At 37.0% G+C, this 22,247-nt stretch overlaps 2 protein-coding genes across 2 annotated transcripts in view; one reads left to right on the top strand and one right to left on the bottom strand.

Annotated features, from left to right (window-relative positions):
• The first annotated feature begins 214 nt into the window (after window positions 1–214).
• On the top strand, window positions 215–21,907 carry nr5a1a (nuclear receptor subfamily 5, group A, member 1a). The gene is made up of 8 exons (XM_062999362.1): window positions 215–268; window positions 5,367–5,491; window positions 6,605–6,746; window positions 9,813–10,297; window positions 11,740–11,898; window positions 17,482–17,601; window positions 17,972–18,119; window positions 21,540–21,907. The coding sequence occupies exons 1-8, from the start codon at window positions 247–249 to the stop codon at window positions 21,794–21,796; spliced, it is 1,458 nt and encodes a 485-aa protein (XP_062855432.1). The 5' UTR covers window positions 215–246; the 3' UTR covers window positions 21,797–21,907.
• adgrd2 (adhesion G protein-coupled receptor D2) overlaps window positions 17,965–22,247 on the bottom strand; it is a 31,387-nt gene continuing 27,104 nt past the window's right edge. The window contains exon 27 of the mRNA XM_062999359.1: window positions 17,965–18,137. Within this exon, the coding sequence (XP_062855429.1) occupies window positions 18,133–18,137 (5 nt within the window). The 3' untranslated portion in view covers window positions 17,965–18,132. The remainder of the gene's footprint in view (window positions 18,138–22,247) is intronic.

Below are 22,247 nucleotides of genomic sequence, written 5' to 3'. Positions count from 1 at the left end.
TACCGAGCTCTGCTGTTAGAGCATAAAGAGGAGACTCACGGGCTCAGGAAGATGGGTGAGCGGGTCCAGTGCTGCTGATCACCTCCAGTTACACACTTACAGCTCCATTAGTGCTAGTGTGTGTGTGCATGAGTCTGTTCAGGTGTGTATGACTGTGTGTATATGTGTGTGTGAGAGTGTACATTTATCTGGACTCAACCGGACCTGTTGGAGAACATCAGTTTACCTTACAAACATTACACGCAAATGCTGGAGGCGCAAACTAAAGGTAAGATCCTCATCACCAGCGCAAAATCTGAACCAGCAAGTCAGAATCAATACATTCCTAAATAAAAGCAGGTACAGAGTTTGTTCGTTATTATATTGTATGTGTTCATTATCCATAGTTTCAGCAAAGAAACCAACTCATGAAAACGTTTTAAAATGTAAAAGAAATTATGTTCAAACTACCCGAACTGTAAATCAGTAATAATATTAATAATAATGATAATAATTGTTAAATAATATATTTTTCGAATAATTAAAATTTCTGAGCGATTCATGTCCTTACACCATCTGATTATATTTATGTATTTTGTCAAATTATTTTATGTAAATATGGGTAAACTTGTTTAAAATAATGTAAAAACAAATGCAAAAAATACCCATTCTTGATTATAATTTTAACATTAAAAATGATGTAAATGATGAATGTAAAAGTAAATATAAGTAATGTATTACTTGAAGGTGATTATTTATTTCTAACCAATAATAACACATGTATTATATTATATTTCAATACATTATATAGATTATTCAGAGCCAAATTTACGCAGATCTGATGCCTGTGCGGTTCCTTGCAAAACTTTGTCATAGTTAAAAATAAGCTGGTACATACTCTAAATTAAACATAAATAAATAAATATAACATAAATATGACATTTGAATGCGAATGCTACTTCATCTAGGAAATAAACAGTAATTGTGCGTTTAATGTGCAGAGGTTTGTTCTCTGTAGCATGATGTGTTTACTTACTTTCACTTAAATATGAATAAAATCCTGGAATTTGACCGGGGTGTCCAAACTTTTTTCATAAGACTACACACAGAGATGATGTTTATTAAAGTGGACAAATATTTGTCATGTTTTATTAATTTCGTAATAAATAATAAGAGATGCGTAAGACGACCGATAAATACAAAGATGCTTTTAAAATGAACTAATAGTATTTATTTTCACACAGTTTACAAGTACAATGGCTTTTAGTTTATTACCAAGCTAAGTTTGTTTTAGCCCAATTAAACTAGTTATTGGTGCAAAAATTAACTTAATTAAGTGTGTACCTGTATTAGATTGTATTAAATAACAGTCTATTCATGCCACGCTTCATTTTTCTTCTACAAAATACACACAACATTACTATTTAGTAAAAATGGTCAGTTTTTAGCAAGATTTTCTTGTTACTTCAGGTATTTGTTTATTTTTATTTTTTTTTATTGAAGTTTTTGGAGAAGTAAAAGTAGGCGATATGAAATTAATCTAAGACAGAGTGAACCGACATGGACAATTTCCAAAGGTTTTTTTAAACTAATAAATTATTTATTCACCATTTATTTCAATTCTTTTAGAGGACTGAAGTATTTTTAAAACTGTTGGAGCAAAGCGAAGCTTTTTAAAGAGTAATGTTTTTAGATAAAGTGCAAATATAACGCAGCTTATAATATTGTATAGTAATAAATGACATTGTTTTCTAAACGTCCTAAAACAAAACATAATAATAATAACAATAATAATAGCAATACTAATGTACAACGGTCCTTATGCATTTCATCTTTTTTTACTTGCTTTTTACATTTGGCTAGTTTTATAAATACGCCTTAGACCTATAAATAATAATAATATTAATAATAATATTAATAATAATTAATCTGATATTGAATAAATGGAATATTTGTTATTTGGTTGGTTTTCTTACCGACTTTAAACTGTAATTTAGTCAAAATTATAATCTGATGTGACCTTGAAAAAAAAATAAAAAAAGGGTTTTAAGTGTCATTTCAGGACAAGAATTTTCCTGGAAGCTCATTTTCAAATTAAAAATTGTACCGACAGTGAAATCAAATTCTCATTTAGTAAAATGCTCTATTTATAAAAATAAAGAGAAGCTAGGAACTTTGATTTACCCTCTGATCACACTGGAAATGCGGCCAAGTTTGTATTACAAAGACTTTAGTTGCGGGCTTGAATATTTGTATTTATTTATTGATTGATTTATGGCTGCATGTATGTAGAAACCAAAACTGAATACAGTGTGGAGAACCGTTTGGGTGTAAATAATGTGTAGTGGTCACTGTTTGTGTGTAAGTTCAAGTTTAACAATGTGAAAATGAATAAAAATGCTGTATTTATATAAATAATGGCTGTTAAACCAGAGCAAGTGGTAGGTGCGACTAAACTGAGATTCTTTTAGATTATTTTCTATTTGCTGAGGACTTCAGAAATAGATGCAAGATACAAGTGACTTTAACCTGTAAGGAATTTGTACATCAGTGATTTTAGTTAGCTCCATGATTTGATGCTTTCGCCAATAATGCAGTGACTTAAAATCTGTAGCTGTTATCGGTACCATGCTGTGATACTTTGGTTTGTTTTAATGCATCCCGATAAGCATCTTCAAATAGATCTTCGAACAATCGAATAATCGAACAGGTTGCATTTGGATCCACATCAACTGTTTTTGTATTTGTTATTCAAAAACCACCCGTCACGCTCTGTGGGGTCACGAAAAAAATTGATGTTTATTGGAGAAACGAAAAGTGTAATAAAGAGAGCTATATATTGTGACGATGCAAGTGTTGGTGTCCCACAACTCCAACAGCCCAGGTTTGATCCTCATCCTGGAATCTTTATTTCCCTTCAGCTCAGAACGTTCACGGGAAGCCCGTTCACCGTGACCTTGACCAGGATAAAGCAGTTAATGCACTACATACATAAAAATTGGAAAATCATAGCACTGTAATTACAAAATCACGCTTTTGTATTCTGATGAAACTCCGACGTCACATTTCCTTCCATAAAACAGTAAATATATTTAATACTGTTTTTATATTCTTATACTGTTAACCTGAAACACCTGATCTTTATACAGTAATACTAATATAGCTTACAGAAATACTTCGAGCTGCAATATGTGGGCGATGTACTGTGTTAATATCACGTATTAATATTATAGTCACCTGATATTTAGTCATATTAACACCTGTTAATATTTACTGTTGCTGGATACTGTCACCATAATCTGTGATCTAGCCCTAATTATTCACAATTTTAAGGTTGAGGTGAGCGTGTGTGTGTGTGTGTGTGTGTGTGTGGAGGGGGGGGGGGGGGGGGGGGTGATGCGCTGGGGTTAAGTTGGTGTTAGCGTAGATCCAACACCTGAGCTCTTTTTAATGGGGTTCACAAGTAACTCGTTACCTCCTCATCCTCAGCAACGTGTGTGGGGGGAGTGGGTGGATGGGGGTTAAGTGGGTGTGTTTGCATACATCCAACACCTGAGCTCTTTTTAATGGGGTACACAAGCAGTAGCATCCTCATCCCATAGTCAACGCGCGCTGTGTGTTAGTGTGTGTGTGTGTGTGTGTGTGTGTGTTTGTGTACTTTGCAGTTCTGTAGATATAATTCACACATGTTGTACTTTAACGTGCTTGTTTGTTTATTCGATTCATTTTACTTTATATTTATTTATTTATTTTATAAAAACATTTACTTTGCAATAAAAAATACTTTCATATTTTATTTGAGATTATTTTACATAACTGTTTTATAATTATTTACAACGTCTCATTTTATTATAACTATTTTATTGCAATAACATTTATGAAGATTTAAGATTTAATTATATTGTTCCATTGTTCATGACACATTCTAGTTAAGCACGTCAGGAATTAGCAGTACCTTAAATATTATATTATTATACTAAATATTATATTATTATATTAAATAGCAAAGATGTTAATTGAAGATTTAGATTTAGGATTTTAACTGGTAAGTCCACTTTAATAAAACCTAAGCAACTGTTTGATTCATTAATAAATAAAATAGCTCATACATAACTGGAAAACACAGTAATCCAATCCATTCTATTTCATTCCAAAAGTCCTAAAACCCACCATGCTTAATAAAGGCTGTATCTAATGATTATGTTTATATTTAAACCTCAGTACTATATATATTCAAAACAGTAACAAAAATAAAGAAAAACAATATTTATACAGTGGATATGAACACAACCTATTTATGCCAGGTTTATACGATGTACAAAAATTAGCATATTTTTCTTTTACCTGAGTCTATCAGCATGGCATATCTTGATATGGCAATCCTGGCCTCTTCTTCCTTGCAAAGATGCTCCAGATTCTAAGACCATTCCAAAACTTTGATCTTCTTTTGGCCATTCTATTGTTGATTTGGAGGTATGCTTAGGGTCATTGTCTTGCTAATAGGTGAAACTGTTCTTTATCATAATGCTGCCACCACCAAGCTTCACTGTGTTCTTCTGGTGTTTGTTTTTTTGTGTCAAACATACCTTTTGGAATTAGGGCCAAAAGGTTAAATCTAGACCATAACACATTTTCCACAAGGCTTAGAAAGACTTGTTAAAGGTTTTTGCAAAATGTAGAGCGGCTTGGATGTTTTTCCTTATAAGAAAAGGCTTCCATCTTTCCACCCTACCCCACAGCCCAGACATATAAAGAATATATTAGAGACAAATAATATATTAGAGAATGTTGTCATATGTAGTACACAACCAGTACTTAACATAAATTCCTGCGTCTTCTTCATTGTTCTTGAAGGCCTCTTGGCTGCCTCTTGGACCACTTTTCTTCTTGTCTTTTTATCAATTTTAAAGGAACTTCCAGTTCTTAATGTATTTTACCACTTGTTGATGGCTGTCTTTATTGTGTTTCATTGTATATTTTTAGATGTCCTAGGCTTTTGCTGTAAGATGCAACTAAGTAAATGTTAGGAAAAACCTGCCTAAAGAGCTGAACTTTATATGGTGTTAAGTCACTGTAATTGATGGCAGGTGTCACTGATTATATTTGACATGAGTTTTTTGTGATTAATTTATTCTGAACTCAGCCACACCTTACTTACACAACCACATTATTTTGTATTTTTCCCCTCTAAACTAAACGATTTAAGTTTGTTTTCAATTGAATTGTACAGATTGTAGGTCACATTAAAGGTGGAAATAAATATGAAATTACTTATTTTGGTTTTATTTTTTTTACATCACAAGGGTGTGACTTTCTATATTAACTGTACATAAGATCACTAATGTGCAATGTGTGTGTGTGTGTGTGTGTGTGTGTGTGGAATGCAGTGGTGTGTACAGGTGCAGTGATGGAGTTCAGTACTACAGAGGAGGATTTAGAGGAGTTGTGTCCGGTGTGTGGAGATAAAGTGTCCGGTTATCATTACGGACTGCTCACCTGTGAGAGCTGCAAGGTGCGTCCTTATTCATTATAAAATAGTATATACTTAGTGTTTGATTATATAGAAATGAAATTATATAAAAGTGTGTAGTTTTTCTTTTTTTTTAAATGTTATATTCATATTAAATCTGACTAGATTACTTTCCCTGTTGTTATACCAGCTCTGGTTAATTTAATAATGTGAAGTCTGTGGTTTTCCTAACACATTGAATTCCAGTTTTTATTATTACATTGTGAAGCTTTTTCTACATAACATCGCGAAATAATAGTTCACATAATGTTTAAATATTTTTTAACCATTAGGGTTTATTTTTAATTGATGTTATGTTTACCTGATACAATTCTTAACTTTTGTTAACATTACATTTAAAAACGTTATTTAATTTAATTAAATGTAATTTTCTTTTTGTCTTTATTCATACAACGTTAAGCAATGTCTGCTGTTTTTTTATCGAATTTGTCATTGTCATTGTTTCTTATTTTATCTAATTTTATTACTTATTATTACGTACAGCAGAAAAGGATGAATATGTGATTTACTCAACAGATTATTCGTCAATGATTATTGTTTATTTTTTATTACTTGTATTACTTTAAAAACGTACATTAGAACACATACGTACATTTATTTATTCTTAGTATTTTGTATTTTAGTATTTAAGTTATTTAGTCTTTTTCTAAATTCTTAGAGACTAATGGTTTACAGTTATAGAATGAACTTCATTTAGTTTCTTGGCTTTAATCAAGCACCGTTAATTCCTGATAAATTACGTTTATATTTTTGGCATTTTAGTGGACGCTTTTATCCAAAGCGACTTACAGTTGTGACAGTATTCAATCTAAGCAATTAAGGGTTAAGGGTCTTGCTCAAGGGCCCAACAGTAGCAATCTGGCAGTGGTGGGGCTTGAACCGGCAACCTTCTGATTACTGGACCAGTACCTTAAGTGCACTAGGCTACAGCAATAAATGAATAAAAAAAACGTATTTTCCCTACATCCATCTCATGGTATTTATTGTTTTTGATCATTTAAAGCATATTTGCATTCAGATGTACCCACAATAACCGAGAATATTAATGTTTATATTTTCTGCCCTACCTTTTCTACCTCCTGTCATTATTCTCAGGGCTTTTTTAAACGGACTGTGCAGAACAATAAGAGATACACGTGTAATCAGAATCAGGACTGTGGGATTGATAAAACTCAGAGGAAAAGATGCCCTTTCTGTCGCTTCCAGAAATGTCTCAGTGTCGGCATGAGATTAGAAGGTAAGATATCGAGTTTTTTTTGTTATTTATTTATATTTTATTCAATCTGACATGTAAGGAAATAGCGCATCAATGTAATATGCACGCATGATTATTTGTCCGCATGTCCGATTTTGCACAAGATTATTGAAATAGCTACGTTTTGTAAATGCTGGTAGCTATAAATACGATGTGGAAATATTCTTTCATATTTTATTTTATTTTTTGTTTACAAATGTGCGAAGCAAGTTATTAAAACTAAGTGGGTGATTATTTCAAATTCATAAAGAAAAACACACATTTGCTTTTTTCCATAAGTGCAGAAATGTGTTTTTACTTTGAGTCTAAATACTTAGACTCAAAAATAAAGCTGTATTTAAATAATCTTGTTTGAGCTGTATCTACTCCTTGGTTGACATGTTAAAACTCTAAAATATTGGTAGATGGTTTTAAGAAAACAGCCTTTCTGTATGTCAGCTTGAATTTTTGTGATCATCTCAACTGTTTGGTAGACTCAGTCACAAGTTTTTTTTTTGTTTTTTTTACAAACCCACGTTTCATTTATAGATCATGCTGTATAATTAGTTTGCTAATATTAATACAGTTAATAAGTATGTTGTAAAAAAATTAAATGTATTCAATGTTCGGATTCAAGGCCACCGCTGCAATTTCAATAAAACGCTTCTGCTATTGGAAATTATGACGTCACTGTGTGGGATTTTGGACGTGAATCAATCGCTGTAAACATTAATATTGCTTTTTATTTGCTGTACTTGCTTTTAAGAAACAACTTGCAAAATAATATACAATATAATGTAAAATAACATAAAATATTAGGTCATATGCAAATTCCCACTCAGGGTACACACATCAGGGCCTCCTCAATATTTAAAGTGGCATCATGATTCCCACTGACTTCCCACTGAACTAATTTCTTTCAACAAATAAAACACATTAATTTATGTTGTCTTGTAAATGCATTTAATATTTTATCATGATACAGGTATTGCATTGCGATGTCTTAAAGTTTGCTGGAGAAGTAAGATAGCTAAGCATTTATTAAAGAGGCAAGATTAATTAAAGAGGAAAATGTTTGCAGTGAAGAATAAGTTTGTTTGTTTGTTTTATTAGGATTTTAACGTCATGTTTTACACTTTGGTTACATTCATGATAGGAACAGTAGTTACTCATTACACAAGGTTAATCAGTCCACAAGGTTATATCGAACACAGTCGTGGACAATTTAGTGTCCCCAATTCACCTCACTTGCATGTCTTTGGACTGTGGGAGGAAACCGGAGCACCCGGAAGAAACCCACTCAGACACGGGGAGAACATGCAAACTCCACACAGAAAGGACCCGGACCGCCCCACCTGGGGATCAAACCCAGGATCTTCTTGCTGTGAGGCGACAGTGCTACCCACTTAGCCACCGTGCTAAGAACAAGTACAGTAGTTTGTGGTGTTACAATACAATCACATACAATAAGTCATTGCAAAGTTTTTTGTCTAACATACCTCACATAAAACAAGATTGATTTTCCCATGATGTCCAACTTTATTTTAAACCTCTGCCCTAGAAGCTCCTAACACTGCTAATGATTTGTACCTTTAAACACCAGGTTAGTGTTTAGTGGTTAAAACCAAAACAAGACCTACTAGGACCAAGACAACAAATGAAGAGTGCTAATAAAGTAGTATGAAGGTCTACCTGATAAGATTATCACTGGCATGGTAGAGAATATTAATAATCATTTTGTGCTCCAAATAACAACAAAATTCAAAACATAGGATGTGTGTGTGTGTGTGTGTGTGTGTGTGTGTAAGTGTGTGAGTAAGCAGACTCAATCTTTTTCCATTATAAGATGGTAAATTATGATTCTAAAGGGATGCACATGGTCAGAAACAATACTCACATCAGCTGAGCCATTTAAAATATGCTTGATGGATACTGTATTGGGGTCAGACGTGTGCCACACACAAAACCACACACCATTGAACCACCAACAACCATTTAACTGTTGATTCATGCCAGGTTGGTTTTATGGATTTTTGCTGTTCATGCAAATTTCGGACCTGATCATCTGCATGATGCAGCAGAAATCAAGACTAGTTAGAGCAGCAGATCAATCTTCTGCTTGTAGTCTAGGTTAGTCTGCACCCACTGTAGCCTCACATTCCTGTTGTTGGCTAACAGGAGTGGACTAAATGTTCTTTTGCTGTAGTAGTTTGATTTGAACTTAGATGCTTTTCTGTTTACAATGGCACTAAAGAGTGGTTATGAGTTTGAGTAGCCTTCATGTCTAACCATTCAAGTCATTCCACTCTGACCTGTTTTATGAACAATGCTTATCCACTCACAGAAGTGCCACCTAATGGATGTTCCTTGCACCACTATAATTGTTGTGCACTAACCCTGAAGCAGCAGTTCTCAATTGTACATTCTCAAATTAGCTTTTTGGCTCCAGACATCAACAATGGTGCCACGGTCAACATCACTTGGATCACGGTTAATTCACATTTAGCAGTCTGATATATGTCTCCATAATGCTGCACTATGTTGGCTTATTGGATCATTCCATAAACTGCGCTGTACAGTTAGTGTCAATGCTGTGTGTATCTATACAGACTTTTGACGAGACCAGAACAAAACAGACAAAAAAAAGACCTTCCTTTGGTTGCCATTAATTACTAGTTGCAATATGCAGCCTCACGCAGCCAAAACTGGGAACAGCTTTCCCAGGCAGGCCGGCATGCAGAAAAGCACCTGCTTCCGCAAGCCTGTGTGACACATTCCTGAACCCCTGATAAGCCTCGCTTAGTTCTGCACTGGACTCATTTGGACTGTTTAGAAAAACTGGAGTGGAAAATGTCCATATGAAGAGAAATGCTTGTCTATTTTCTTTACTGGTTTTCTTGGTGCCTGCACTGCTGAAATAAAATTCTTATATCATTCTGGAAGCATAAGTAAATATAAATAACTAAACATATAAATTTTTTTTAATTAAGATGAGTGTAACATTTTAGAACTCAAGCCGTACTAAAGAAGTAGAATCATTTCTTTTCCCCTTTCTTTTTTCTCTCCCAGCGGTTCGTGCTGACCGTATGCGTGGTGGGAGGAACAAGTTTGGCCCCATGTACAAAAGAGACCGCGCTCTGAAGCAACAGAAGAGGGCTCTGATCAGAGCGAGTGCTTTTAAACTCGAACCCAACCCACCACTGTTGCCCACCACCCAAGCTGACTACCCATTCCCAGGCTCAGTGCCAGGCCTGCTGCCACCCTCCCTTGGCCCTCCAGACTACGACTGCTCACCCGCGTGCCCCCAAGCATTAGGAATGACCCTGCACAGCTATGGCTCTTTCCCAGCTCAGTACCAGTACACAACCCCTACTATACCTGGTAGATCCATCAAGGCAGAGCACCCAGACCCGTATTCTGGTTCGCCTGACTCCTCTCTCGGGTATCCCTACATTGACGGGTGCATTCCGGCCTCACCGCAGACCAGCCCTCTAAACCCAGCTGTCCCATCACTGCTGCTGGAGCTGCTTAGCTGTGAACCTGATGAGGAGCAGGTATGGTCCAAACCCAGTTGTTATATTTTAAACCTGTTAAAGTACATTTGTATACTGGATGTTTTGTGTCTCTTTTATCTAGTGCAAAGGTTTTGAAACTAAATTAGAACATCTATCTGCCCCATGGGGGCACCACCCATGGTGTTAGCATTCTAACACTAAGGACCATGCAGTATAAAACTTGGGACACAACCTATTGTTTAACACCATGTTAAGTAGGCTGACTAGCTAGTAAATGAACCTACATTGGTTAGAATTTTACCATCTATACCACCTATTTGTATCACTATATATATATTTTTTTTGTTAAAGTGTACCACAATGGTTACACATTTTACGTACTGCATAGACAAAAATTATGGACACCCCTTCTAGTTTTAAATTCATGTGTTTCAGCCACAATTACTAACTGGTGTAATACATTGCTCAGCTATACTCTTTTGACTAAGTGGGCACAAATTTTCACAGACATACTTTAATGTCTTGTGGAAAACCTTCCCAGAAGAGTGGCTGTTGTTAAAGCTAAAAAGATCACATAGAGGTCACTGTATTTTAATAGCATTTGTTTTTGAATTGGGATGTCCAACAAGCTTATGGTCAGGTGTACGAATGCTTACATTTGGCAAAGGAAAACATGAATAGAATTTCAATCTTTGTAGTTGCAAAAGAAATAGTGGTTACTGTTGTGAAATAGTCCAATAATATAACAATTGGAAATAAGTACAATTTTGTTTAAAAAGCCAGCTTAGTTTCACAAATAAGTTCTGTGGCTAAAGGTTTCTGACCACGGCACCATCATAGAACAATTAAAATCTAGATTTAATTTAAATTGAACTAGATGCAACTGAAAAGGTGTTGTGCTTGATCGGTAATGTCATACTAAGTTTTTTCCTCTGGAAACATGTCCAAAAGACTATTTTTTTAATCAAAACCATCCACCAAAAGCAGGCTGAGGTTAGCTTGAGATGAAGTGTGGAGTAAGGAATTATATCACATTTACATTTTACATTTACATTTTTGCCATTTAGCAGATGCCTTTATCCAAAGCGACTTACATTACAGTACACAGTCTGAGCAATTGAGGGTTAAGGGCCTTGCTCAAGGGCCCAGCAGCAGCAACCTGGCAGTGGTGGGGCTAGAACCAGCAACCTTCTTAGTATATCCTGTATATAATGTATATCGTAGATACCGTTTATCCTGCACTTGCTGCTTATTGCACTTCTGATTAGATGCTAAACTGCATTTCGTTGCCTTGTACTTGTACATGTGTAATGACAGTAAAGTTGAATCTAATCTAATCTAACCACTAGGCTACATTTTGCCCTTATATCACAAACTAATGTATTAAAAAATTTAAACAGTTATCATTTGCATAAGATTGGAAATTTGGATGTTCCTTGCACCACTTTGTGTGACGTTTTGCCTTATTTTGGATTTCTCAGGTGAGAGCAAAGATCTGCGCCTACCTGCAGCAGGAGCAGAATGGGCGTGGCAAACTGGACAAGCCCCGCCCCTCCAACTTGATCTGTGTGATGGCAGACCAGACACTGTTCTCTATAGTGGAATGGGCCAGAAGCTGCATCTTCTTCAAAGAACTGAAGGTGTGTTACGATAAAATATAAATGTTTCACGTTTGCTGTAATTAAAGCGTTACAGAAGCTGATATCAACACCTGTTCCATTTTTTAGGTTTGCTGGTAGCTCTAGTTAGAAAATCTCATCAAAATTCATTTGAAAAGAATGTAAGAATTTGTGAACGTTTTGGTGTGATTCAGTCAACGAGGTCATTTGATTGCAAGTTTGTGTGAATGACAAATTTTGAAAAGCGATGAATGAAATGTACATCTAGCAAAACCTTTTACACAGAGCGACTTACAATGGGCCCTGCTAAGGGGCCTAACAGTGACAACTTGGCAGTGAACTTGGCAGTGGGGCTTGAACCAGCGTCCTTTTAATGACTAGTTCATTACCTTAACACTAAGCTACCACTGTCCTCACATGGTAACAGAGTTTGCTACTGTACAAGAATAACAAGAAACTTTTGACTGAATCCAATAAAATAATTTTAGCTGGAGCCTATCTCAGCTTTTCAATGGGTGCAAGGCACACAGTAACATCCTGGACGGGGCGCCAGTCCATCGCAGGGCAGACACACATACACACACCCAATCACCTACAGGGCAATTCAGTGTCTCCAGTTAACCTGACTGCATGTTTTTGGACTGTGGGAGGAAACCAGAGCTCCCGGAGGAAACCCACGTGTATATGAATTCATTTTTATTAAAATGTTGAATAAATTGCAAAACGATTTTCTCCACAAGCATCAAATGCAAATTAAATTTTCTCTTAAATATATCTTTTAGGGCGGCACGGTGGCTCAGTGGGTAGCACTGTCGCCTCAAAGCAAGAAGGTCCTGGGTTCGATCCCCAGGTGGGGCGGTCCGGGTCCTTTCTGTATGGAGTTTGCATGTTCAGTCTGTGTGGGTTTCCTCCCACAGTCCAAAGACATGCAAGTGAGGTGAATTGGAGATACAAAATTGCCCATGACATTTTTTTGACATTAAACTTGCAAACTGATGAATCTTGTGTAACGAGTAACTTTGTCCTGTCATGAATGTAACCAAAGTGTGTAAAACATGATGTTAAAATCCTAATACATAAATATATCTTTTAAAAATATTGATGAAAATGAACTGAAAAATGTAAATCGCCAGCTTCCCGTGTCAGATTTTCATGGTTTTATTTTGCATGGATTATTCTAATAACTAAAATGAAAAATCTAGCAGAAATGTCCCCATCAGCATGAAGCTACATTTGAGTCATAACTTTACAGAGGGTTCAGTGTGGTGCTTTGTCTTGAGTGAATATGATTGTTATGGAGAAACTTTGATATTTTGTCTCCAAATCCTGAACTGGGTGATAACATTTGGGAACACCGAAACATGTAGATATGTAACCGGTGTTGGTTGTGCCTCCGTGGAAGTGTGGTTAAAAAGATTATAGCCAATGCTAACACAGCAGATTGTGCAAATGGGCGCTGACATATAGAGTCTGTCTGGAGTCTGCAGAGTGTGTCAGATCAATAATATCATTCTGTATGTCCTTGGTGATTATTTCAAGGAATACTTAAGTTTTTTGTCATTCAGTTCTGGAGCTTCACTACAGTAAGAAAAGAATTGAAAATCTGTTTACTCTAAAATCAGTTAGAATTAAAGTCTGAAGTGAGTTTAATCCATCAATCACTCAGTACTCAGTCCTCTGATTAATTTGCTTATGGTTGCCACTGAGACATTAGTCCCAGCCTTCATCAGGTCATCCTGTTAGACTTTTCCAGCAACACAGGGGTTTTTCTTCAGTCTTGCTGAGGCCTCAGGACAAAATTTTGGGTTTCCCAAATGGCCAGACAGGTTTACTGCTGCACCATGAGTTTGGAGCTTCCAGACAATACCAATGGTGTCTATAGGAATGTTCAAGGTCTTGGAAATGTTCTTACACACATTTTCTCTCTCAGCTTTTGTAGCAGCTCCTTAGTTTTCAGAATGGTTGCAACACACCTTGAATACTTGAATCTCTTAAAACATCAAAGATGAAGCAAATGAAGGCTGGTTATTGTGTCCAAATGGTTTAATCATGTTGTAACCCACCTTTAGCTTCTACAGACTAGCAGCAGGTTTTACGATTTACAACAAATAGTAGCCTTGTTTATCGTTTTTTTCTGTATTAAAAGAAGAAGAATATGACTGTTGATCAGGACGCTGCATCATGAATAGTTGGCCTACATCAGCTACATTAAATAATGTGTTGCAGTTCAGAACAGGCAGCGTGCTTTAGCATAATAGATTTGTTGTTGCTGTAGCAAATATTAGACATTGTTAAATATGTAGCTTTTCCGATACCTGTAAATCCTCCTCGCTTCTCTGTGTGCTGCTGTAGTCATGTGTTATGAAAGAAATGGAGTCAACTAACTGATAAGGTGGAATGTTACAAGACAAAGCCGATTTCTCAGATCTAGTTGTTATGTCCGGAATGATAAAGAAATAAAAATAATAAATACCAGTGATAAGGAATATCTTCAGATCTGTTGTTTAACTCCGTAAACTCTTTCATGAGATTCACATTTTCTGTTTGAAATGGCTGAAATCACTTTTAGTGCTAAAAATAATAATGCTAATAATAATTATTATGATTGAGGAGCTCATGTGGCACATTGGTCTGTTACACCAGCCCACCACCACTGAGATTCAGGTTCGAATTTCAGCTGTGCTATCAGCCAGCTGGGCTTTTACACAAACATAACTGGCTACGTCTGAAATGGATTTGAGCTTTGTTTAGGGTATACATTGGTAAAACGATGTAACAGTGAATGTGGAGGTAATGTAAACAGTATGATTAACACCGGAAGCATTCACAATGTATGTTTTATACAAAGTGGGAGAACAGTTCATTACAAGCACCACCTAAACATGCTCATCAAAAAATATAAATGCAGTTGATTTTGAAAGCTTTTCCTGACTATATCAGTGTAGTAAACAGAGTTCTATCTTTACAGTGATCAATTACAACAATAAAACCACTAATTAACTTTTATCTTGTTACAATGGCACCTGTCAAGGGGTGGGACATATTAGACAGCACGTGAATGATCAGTCCTTAAAGCTGAAGTGTTAAAAGCAGGAAAAATGGGCAAACATAAAATCTGAGACTTTGACAGGGGTAAATGGTTGGACGGCTGGTTCAGATCGTCTCCAAATCTTCAGTGGTTAGTACCTACTAACAGTAGACTAAGAGGGACAACTGGTGAACTAGTGTCAGGTTCATTAATGTGCATGGGGAGTAAAGGCTAACCAGTCTAGTCTGATCCCACAAATGAGTCCCTGCAGCACAAACTGCTGATGAAATGAATGCTGGCTAAGATAGAAAGGCGTCAGAACACACAGTGCATCACAGCTTTCTGTGTATGTGAATGAAGTGGAAACATCTAGGAGCAACAACAGCTTAGTCTTGAATCCATACAATCTCATAATGCAAGCTAAGTAGTTGCAACATTGTATGTGTATGAGGCTGTGCAGCTGGGGACCAGGCAATATGCCAATGCTGACCCCTGCTTAATGCTAAAAGCATCTGCAATGGGCACTTTAGCATCAGTACTGGACAATGGAGCAATGGAAGAAGTTGGCCTGCTCATTTTTTTACATTGTGTGAAAGGCTGAAGGATGAACCTCCTTTAGCACCATCAGCTGCCACCAAACACTCCTGATAACTGGAGATCAGTCTTTTTCATCCCTCTGGTTACATTTTAGACCTTGCTGTATGCTTAACCTCTATATGATTTAAAAAGCCAGATTTATTTATACCATTTGAGGTGAAATATATTAAAAGTATACACCGTTAAACGGGTTGAGAGGTTACATTAATAGCCTGAATGCAGCTGTGATGGCAGTAGCGTGTTCGCACGTTGTCTTTGAAAGCAGGTGAACGTGTTGAATTCGTATGTTCTGGTTTGGCTTCTGTTCACGTACACACGACTCTTTCTCTGCTGTTTAATTACATTCCAGACTTTAGATAGCTCAGGAATTCAGCTCTCCAGCTCCTCCAGATCTCCATGTGTATTGTTGCAAACTGCTGAAAGCAAGCATTGCCAAGACACCTACGAAAAAAGGAGAGATGACTGCTGGAAACATGTCTAGCCCTTGGGTGCATGGATGATGTTAAAAAAAGAAAAGAAAAAAAGAATCTGTTCCTCAGATGAAAGCGTCACTGTCTGGTTAAAAAAAATTCAAAATAATTTTTGGGGGTTTTGTTGGCACCTGGTTGTTGTAACATTTTACACTTATAAGAGACAACAGTCATGTGATTTCACTGATTTTAGAAATCGTTATTTTTATTACTAAATAATTGGAACACGTTTTTTTCAGCTTTTTCTTTGTTCTCTGTGATCAGCAACAAACTTTAGTCGAGCTTTAAAGTGACAGTTTTGAAGCAGTGGCTTGTTTTTTGTGTGTCAGCCTTTAAGCCCATGTCATTGTAAAGCTTGCTTAACCGTGGACAGTGACACCTGTGTTCCAGCAGATGATGGCAGACCAGTACTTGGTGGTTTTTGGATATCATCCGACAATGCAACTTGTTAGATGTCACATTCCATAACCATGGATATAAATTCTACTAAAGTGTGTCTGTAAGAATTTGTGACTGTTTAATGCTTAAGTGCCCAAATGCTCAAGAGAGCATTTGTGAGGATCAGCATTAGTACTGCACAGCAGTAGGTTCATAGATTGTGCTTCCATAAGTGCCCAGTCAAAAGCTTAAGATCAACATGGCAGGAACACCAGTCAGCAAGAATAGTGTAAAGCACACTGCCACTAGACACTGAAGCAGTGGAAATGTTTTCTGGAGTAATAAATAATGCCACACATCATCTGGCAAATGGGTTTGCTAAAACAGAAGAGAAATAAAGGTCTTTGGTAGTTTCGTATTATCTGAGTACATGTTTAGTTCCATTGAAGGAAAATCCCAATGCTAGAGCATACCTGTTGGCAACATTTTGGAAAAGGCTCCTTCTTATTTTACCATGATTATGCCCTCATCTCTATTTAATAGTTTTTAAGTGAATGGAATTATGACTGTGAGCCAAGTTACCCAACTTCAGTACCCAACACCTCGAATACCCTTGAGGCTGAATGGAAGTGAATCTACAGTCATGTACTAAAGTCTAGTGGAAAGCTTTTCCAGAAAATTGAAGCCTGTTAGAGCAACAACTCTATATTAACACCCATTGTTTAAGTTGTAATGTTTGGGTATCCACAAATTCTTGGCCATATTTTGTATTTGTTTGCCAACAATCATGCAAACCAACATTAGAGTTGTTGCTCTACCTGAGTTGATACTCAGGTTGATTGTGTTGGAGTCTTGACTCTTTTAAGGTCTGCTTTTAAATCATTATTTCAGAAACATCACAAACATCACATAATTTTGTATAGTGTCTTACAGTCGAGTCTCTTTGCATACAAACGTTTGTACACACAGTAATATCCTGTATGCATAAACTGGCTAACCAAGCTGTCAGGCAATAAACTAGTTCCTTCTTTAAATTGCTACAATAGCACTAAGCCACAATGTTTTTTTTTTGTTTTTTTTAAGTATTTAGGTTTATTTTTAATGAATGTAAAAATGATTCTGTGATTGCAGGTTGGGGATCAGATGCAGCTGCTTCATAACTGCTGGAGTGAACTCCTGCTTCTGGATCATGTCTTCAGACAGGTGCATCATGGGAGAGACAATACTCTGCTACTCATCACCGGACAGGAAGTGAGTTCCCCAGTTAAATTAAATTAAACAAAGTTTCTAAGTCTGTGATTGCTTGGTAATTAAATGCTGAGGTTTTGTGTTAAATTCAAAGTCACATACGGACTTAGATTAATATTGAACAATATTAAGTCAGGCTTGATAACTACAAATCAATCATTGATTTTGTTCCTGAACATTTTGAGGAGCTTAATTTATTATGAATGTATTTGAATTTAGTCTAATTTGTCTTTAAATAAAGTAAGCAGTAAAGTAAGTATGCAGAACAATAAGATACCAAGAACAGAGACTTGTGGGACTCAGTGGTGTCATTTTTTGATGTCTCATGATTGGTGACAGTATATTATATATAGTATGTATGTGTGTGTTTCAGGTGGAGCTTGCAGGTATTGTTTCTGATTCAGGTCTTACCCTCTCGAGCCTGGTACAGAGGGGACAGGAACTGGCTCGCCGGCTGCAGCTTCTTCAGGTGGATCGCAGAGAAATGGCCTGCCTCAAATTCCTCGTTCTTTTTAACCCCAGTAAGTCCTTTTATCATCCTAAATACACAGCAAAACACATTGTTCGAAATATGGAGTGTGTGGGTTTTGTACAGCAACAAGGGTCCTGGAGACCTGGGTTCAATCCCTGCCTCAGGTCACAGCAGTGAGGCTTTATGAACCTTTGTGTGTGTGTGTGTATGTGTGTGCATGTGTGTGTGTATGTGTGTGTATGTGTGTGTGTAGAATTTTTCTGGGTATTCTGGTTCCCTCTAACTTTCTAAACATTATTAAATGGATCAGATATTTGAATTCGTCCTTAAAGAGTGTATGTAAGATTTCACATCCTATCAAAGCACCTTTCTAATAAACTGCATTTAGTTGCGCTACAGTTTGTTTGATTGAGGTTTGAATAGAGTTTGATTCATAAATGAGGATTTTTTAAAAAGAACTGAAATCAAAAAGCATGTTATGGCTTTCTCAGAATTTCTGCAAAGCTTATTTTCTGATTTAATAATTGAAGCACAAAAACTACTTAAGTTTAATGTGGGTTTAAAAGAACATCCAGATTTGCGGGGACTAAAACATACATACACCAACTTGTTTAGAAAATGCTGTTACGCCGCTCATGCCGTATAGGGCACTCAGCCTTGACACACAGACACCTTCTCTTGGGAGAAGATGCGCCAAACTGCCAGTGCTGTGGATCACAATTGACAATAAAAAATTTTTTGACAGAATGCCGAGCCATCGAAGATACCAGAAAAATATTTTACAAAGACACTAATATGAAAGACCTCTTCGAACACAATAACCCACAAAAAATCCTGAATTTTTTAAATGACCTAAAGATTAAAAGCCAAATATAGTACATCAACTTTCATTTAGCTTAAACTTGTTTCGAACCCAACTCTAATGCCATGTACATAGCCTAATTTGAGCTGGAATGGCAATAAACACAAACAAACAAACAGTTATGCCGCTCAGTGGGCGCAGCAGTAAAATACGCTAGCATACCAATGCTGGGATTTCGAATACATCGTATCAAATCTCAGCGATGCCATCCGGCTGGGCTGGGTGGCCACAGGGATGGGATGAGCCACACTAGGGTTCCGCATAACTGGTGCAATTACGGGTGATTGATGGTGCCTGCGCAGAGTTGGGGAATAATGCTGATCAGGGTGTGGCTGTCCATACACAAGGCTGATCCACATATAAACTGGCCTCGTGCAGGTGAAAAGAGGCAGTCAGTACTGCACACGTGTCGGAGGGGGTGTGTGTCAGTTGGGAAGTTCCACAATCAGCAGTGGAGGGTTGTATTGGTAGAGGAAAAGCATAACACAATCAGGGTAATTGAATTCGACTAGATTAGGGGAGAAAATTGGGGGAAAGAAAAAAAATAATAATACGTGTGGCATGGCCTTCTAATTATCCAATTACTTAATGATTATAATCTGGTGACTTTTCTGTGCTCGAAAAAAATTTTTTTTTAACCAAGAGTCAGGATCAAAACCTAACGTGAACTCATCCTGAAGAGTAAATGTGCCTTTATGGTTGGATAGGCAGCAAAACAACGTCTGTCATGAATTAGAATTAAAATTAGATTCTGTCAGCATTCAGTCAAAGAAAAAAAGTCAGTGGGGACAGAGAGGGGACAGGAACTGGCTCGTCGGCTACAGCTTCTTCAGGTGGATTGCTGAGAAATGGCCTGCCTCAAATTCCTCGTTCTTTTTAACCCCAGTAAGTCCTTTTATTATCCTAAATACACAGCAAAACACATTGTTCGAAATATGGAGTGTGTGGGTTTTGTACAGCAACAAGGGTCCTGGAGACCTGGGTTCAATCCCTGCCTCAGGTCACAGCAGTGAGGCTTTATGAACCTTTTTGTGTGTGTGTATGTGTGTGTATGTGTGTGTATGTGTGTGTGTGTAGGATTTTTCTGGGTATTCTGGTTCCCACAGTCAAAGAAAAAAAGTCAGTGAAATCATTAAAATTCCAAAACTGCTACAGCAAACACATCCCTAACAAGTGCAGTAAACTCCACTGTTCAAATATTCTGTCCAAATTCCACTGATGCTAATAAACTCTTATGCAATACTTTGGTCCCTTAAGCCTACAGGAACTCGACAACATTTTGTTGTAAAATATTCAAGAAGCCAAACAGCCCAGCAGGGCACATTTTGCATAAGCTTTTTAATTGCACATTAGTCATAAGGGCAACACAAAGACATTAAAGAATACCAATAAATAAATGAATATATTAATTAATATTTAATGAAATTAATGTTTTTTAGACAATGCAGTGCTAGTCAAAGCTCACAGACACAAAATGTGTTCCTCCTGAAAATTTCGAAGCAATTACAATTTTTTATTGGCTGCAGGGCACAAAGAGCACAGAAAAAAAAACCCAATCCAAAAGCATTTTCTATTTCGACTCCGTCACATTCAGCCCCTCTCGCTCTAGCTGGAAATGGAAACAGGTTTATTGGGTAATTTGTGTCCTTCAAATCTATTTCAAAGTTATTCAGCGTTTTAATTAGAGGTTGAATGGCTGTTCAGACGAGACCCGGCTAAGGCGCCCATTCAGGCTATTGTACACGGCGTGCACTCAGTCACACACACACAGAACTACACATACACACACACGTCTTTCTCTCAACCACACAGCGATGTATACTGTACATTCACCCATTTATTACTCCAGAACTCGAACCCATATGCCCACACAGTCACGGCTGTACTCAGCTATTCAATCTTAATTAGTAAAAAGAAATAAACATTCATTTAAAAACACATTTAAACTCACATACACCTAATAAGCACTTTATTGGTTAAATATTCATTAATTGTATATTTTACAAGCTGTGCCTACCACATACCATACAGATGAACATGTGGATATACAGTACATGTACTGACTAAAGCCTAGATGGTGTTTGGGTGGTGGACGTTTATTATCACCGCAATGACATCAACATTGTAATAATATGGTAGCGTGTTGTCCTGATATCAGTGTTGCAGGTGCAGCAGTGTTGTTGGGACTTTTGTTTAAATGATGTGTTGCTTTAATTTACTGGTCTCTTTATTAGGAACACATACCCCATTACCACTTAAGAGTATAATTAGAGACTAGAGCTTTTTTCTTTTATTTTGTCATTCACAATGTATGTTAATCCTCCTCTAGTTTATCTGATCACAGGATGTTTTTGATAAAAAAATTCATTAAAGTAAAAAAGTGATTGCAATAATTACAGTTTTACTGTAAACAAAGGATCACATAAATGGACCACTGTCAGATTATGAGTAAACAGATGACCCTAAGGATTTTTAGAAATTGCCCCCTGCCCTAATAATATTTGCTGCTCAACAGTGATCATATAGTGGCCACTCTCTACAGTTGGTTGAGGAAACCGACAGTTGCAACAGATGAATATTTTGTTCTTGTTTTTGCCGTCTGTGCAGACGTGAAGGTGCTGGAGAACCAGGCGCTGGTGGAGAGTGTACAGGAGCAGGTAAACAGCTCTCTGCTGGAGTACACACTCACCACCTACCCTCAACACATGGACAGGTTTAGCCAGCTGGTGCTGCGACTGCCCGAAATGCGTGCCCTGAGCGCCCAGGCCGAGGAGTACCTGAGCACCAAGCACCTGAGCGGAGACGTACCCTGCAACAACCTGCTCATCGAGATGCTGCACGCCAAACGAGCCTCTACCATCTGAACCAGGCGTCTGTGTGGACATCAAAAGCTGGTGCGTTCTGAGGACACTGCAGAGTATTTCTGTTTCTTAAGTGCTATTAACACCCTTTCTGATGTTGCTTGTGGATTTAAACTGTCCTGACACTTATAAATTATTCCTATATTAAGATTCTGCATTATAAAAAGTGTGTTTTTTTCTGCTGGGTAGCATTTGAACTCTACAGAGCTCGGTTCTGTCTGTTGTGTCTTTACTGGAATTGTTGCTTGGTAAACAGAATTAGGGGACTGTGGTCACTGAGGACACAAGGAACCTATCCATACGCTGCCTTTTCAAAATCCTGTGTCTGTATCTGTATCTCGGGAACACAAGTGGCTGCCCAAAGCTGCCTTCTGAATAGATGGCATGGCTAAAGACGTATTTTAAAGCTGCAGTGTGTGTTTTTTGGGAATTTGGAGAGTTATTTCATTCATTC

This window comes from Trichomycterus rosablanca, chromosome 7, assembly GCF_030014385.1.
Source record: "Trichomycterus rosablanca isolate fTriRos1 chromosome 7, fTriRos1.hap1, whole genome shotgun sequence".
In the NCBI taxonomy this organism is placed as follows: domain Eukaryota; kingdom Metazoa; phylum Chordata; class Actinopteri; order Siluriformes; family Trichomycteridae; genus Trichomycterus; species Trichomycterus rosablanca.
The sequence above is the reverse complement of the archived record's forward strand: the minus strand, read 5'-3'. Positions and strand labels throughout refer to the sequence as shown.

Excerpts from the sequence above, each read along its gene's own strand:
- nr5a1a (XM_062999362.1), top strand. The coding sequence starts at position 247 with ATGCTGGAGGCGCAAACTAAAG. Across the intron at positions 6,747-9,812 it reads TGTCGGCATGAGATTAGAAG|CGGTTCGTGCTGACCGTATG; the intron begins GTAAGATATCGA and ends TTTCTCTCCCAG. Across the intron at positions 10,298-11,739 it reads GTGAACCTGATGAGGAGCAG|GTGAGAGCAAAGATCTGCGC; the intron begins GTATGGTCCAAA and ends TGGATTTCTCAG.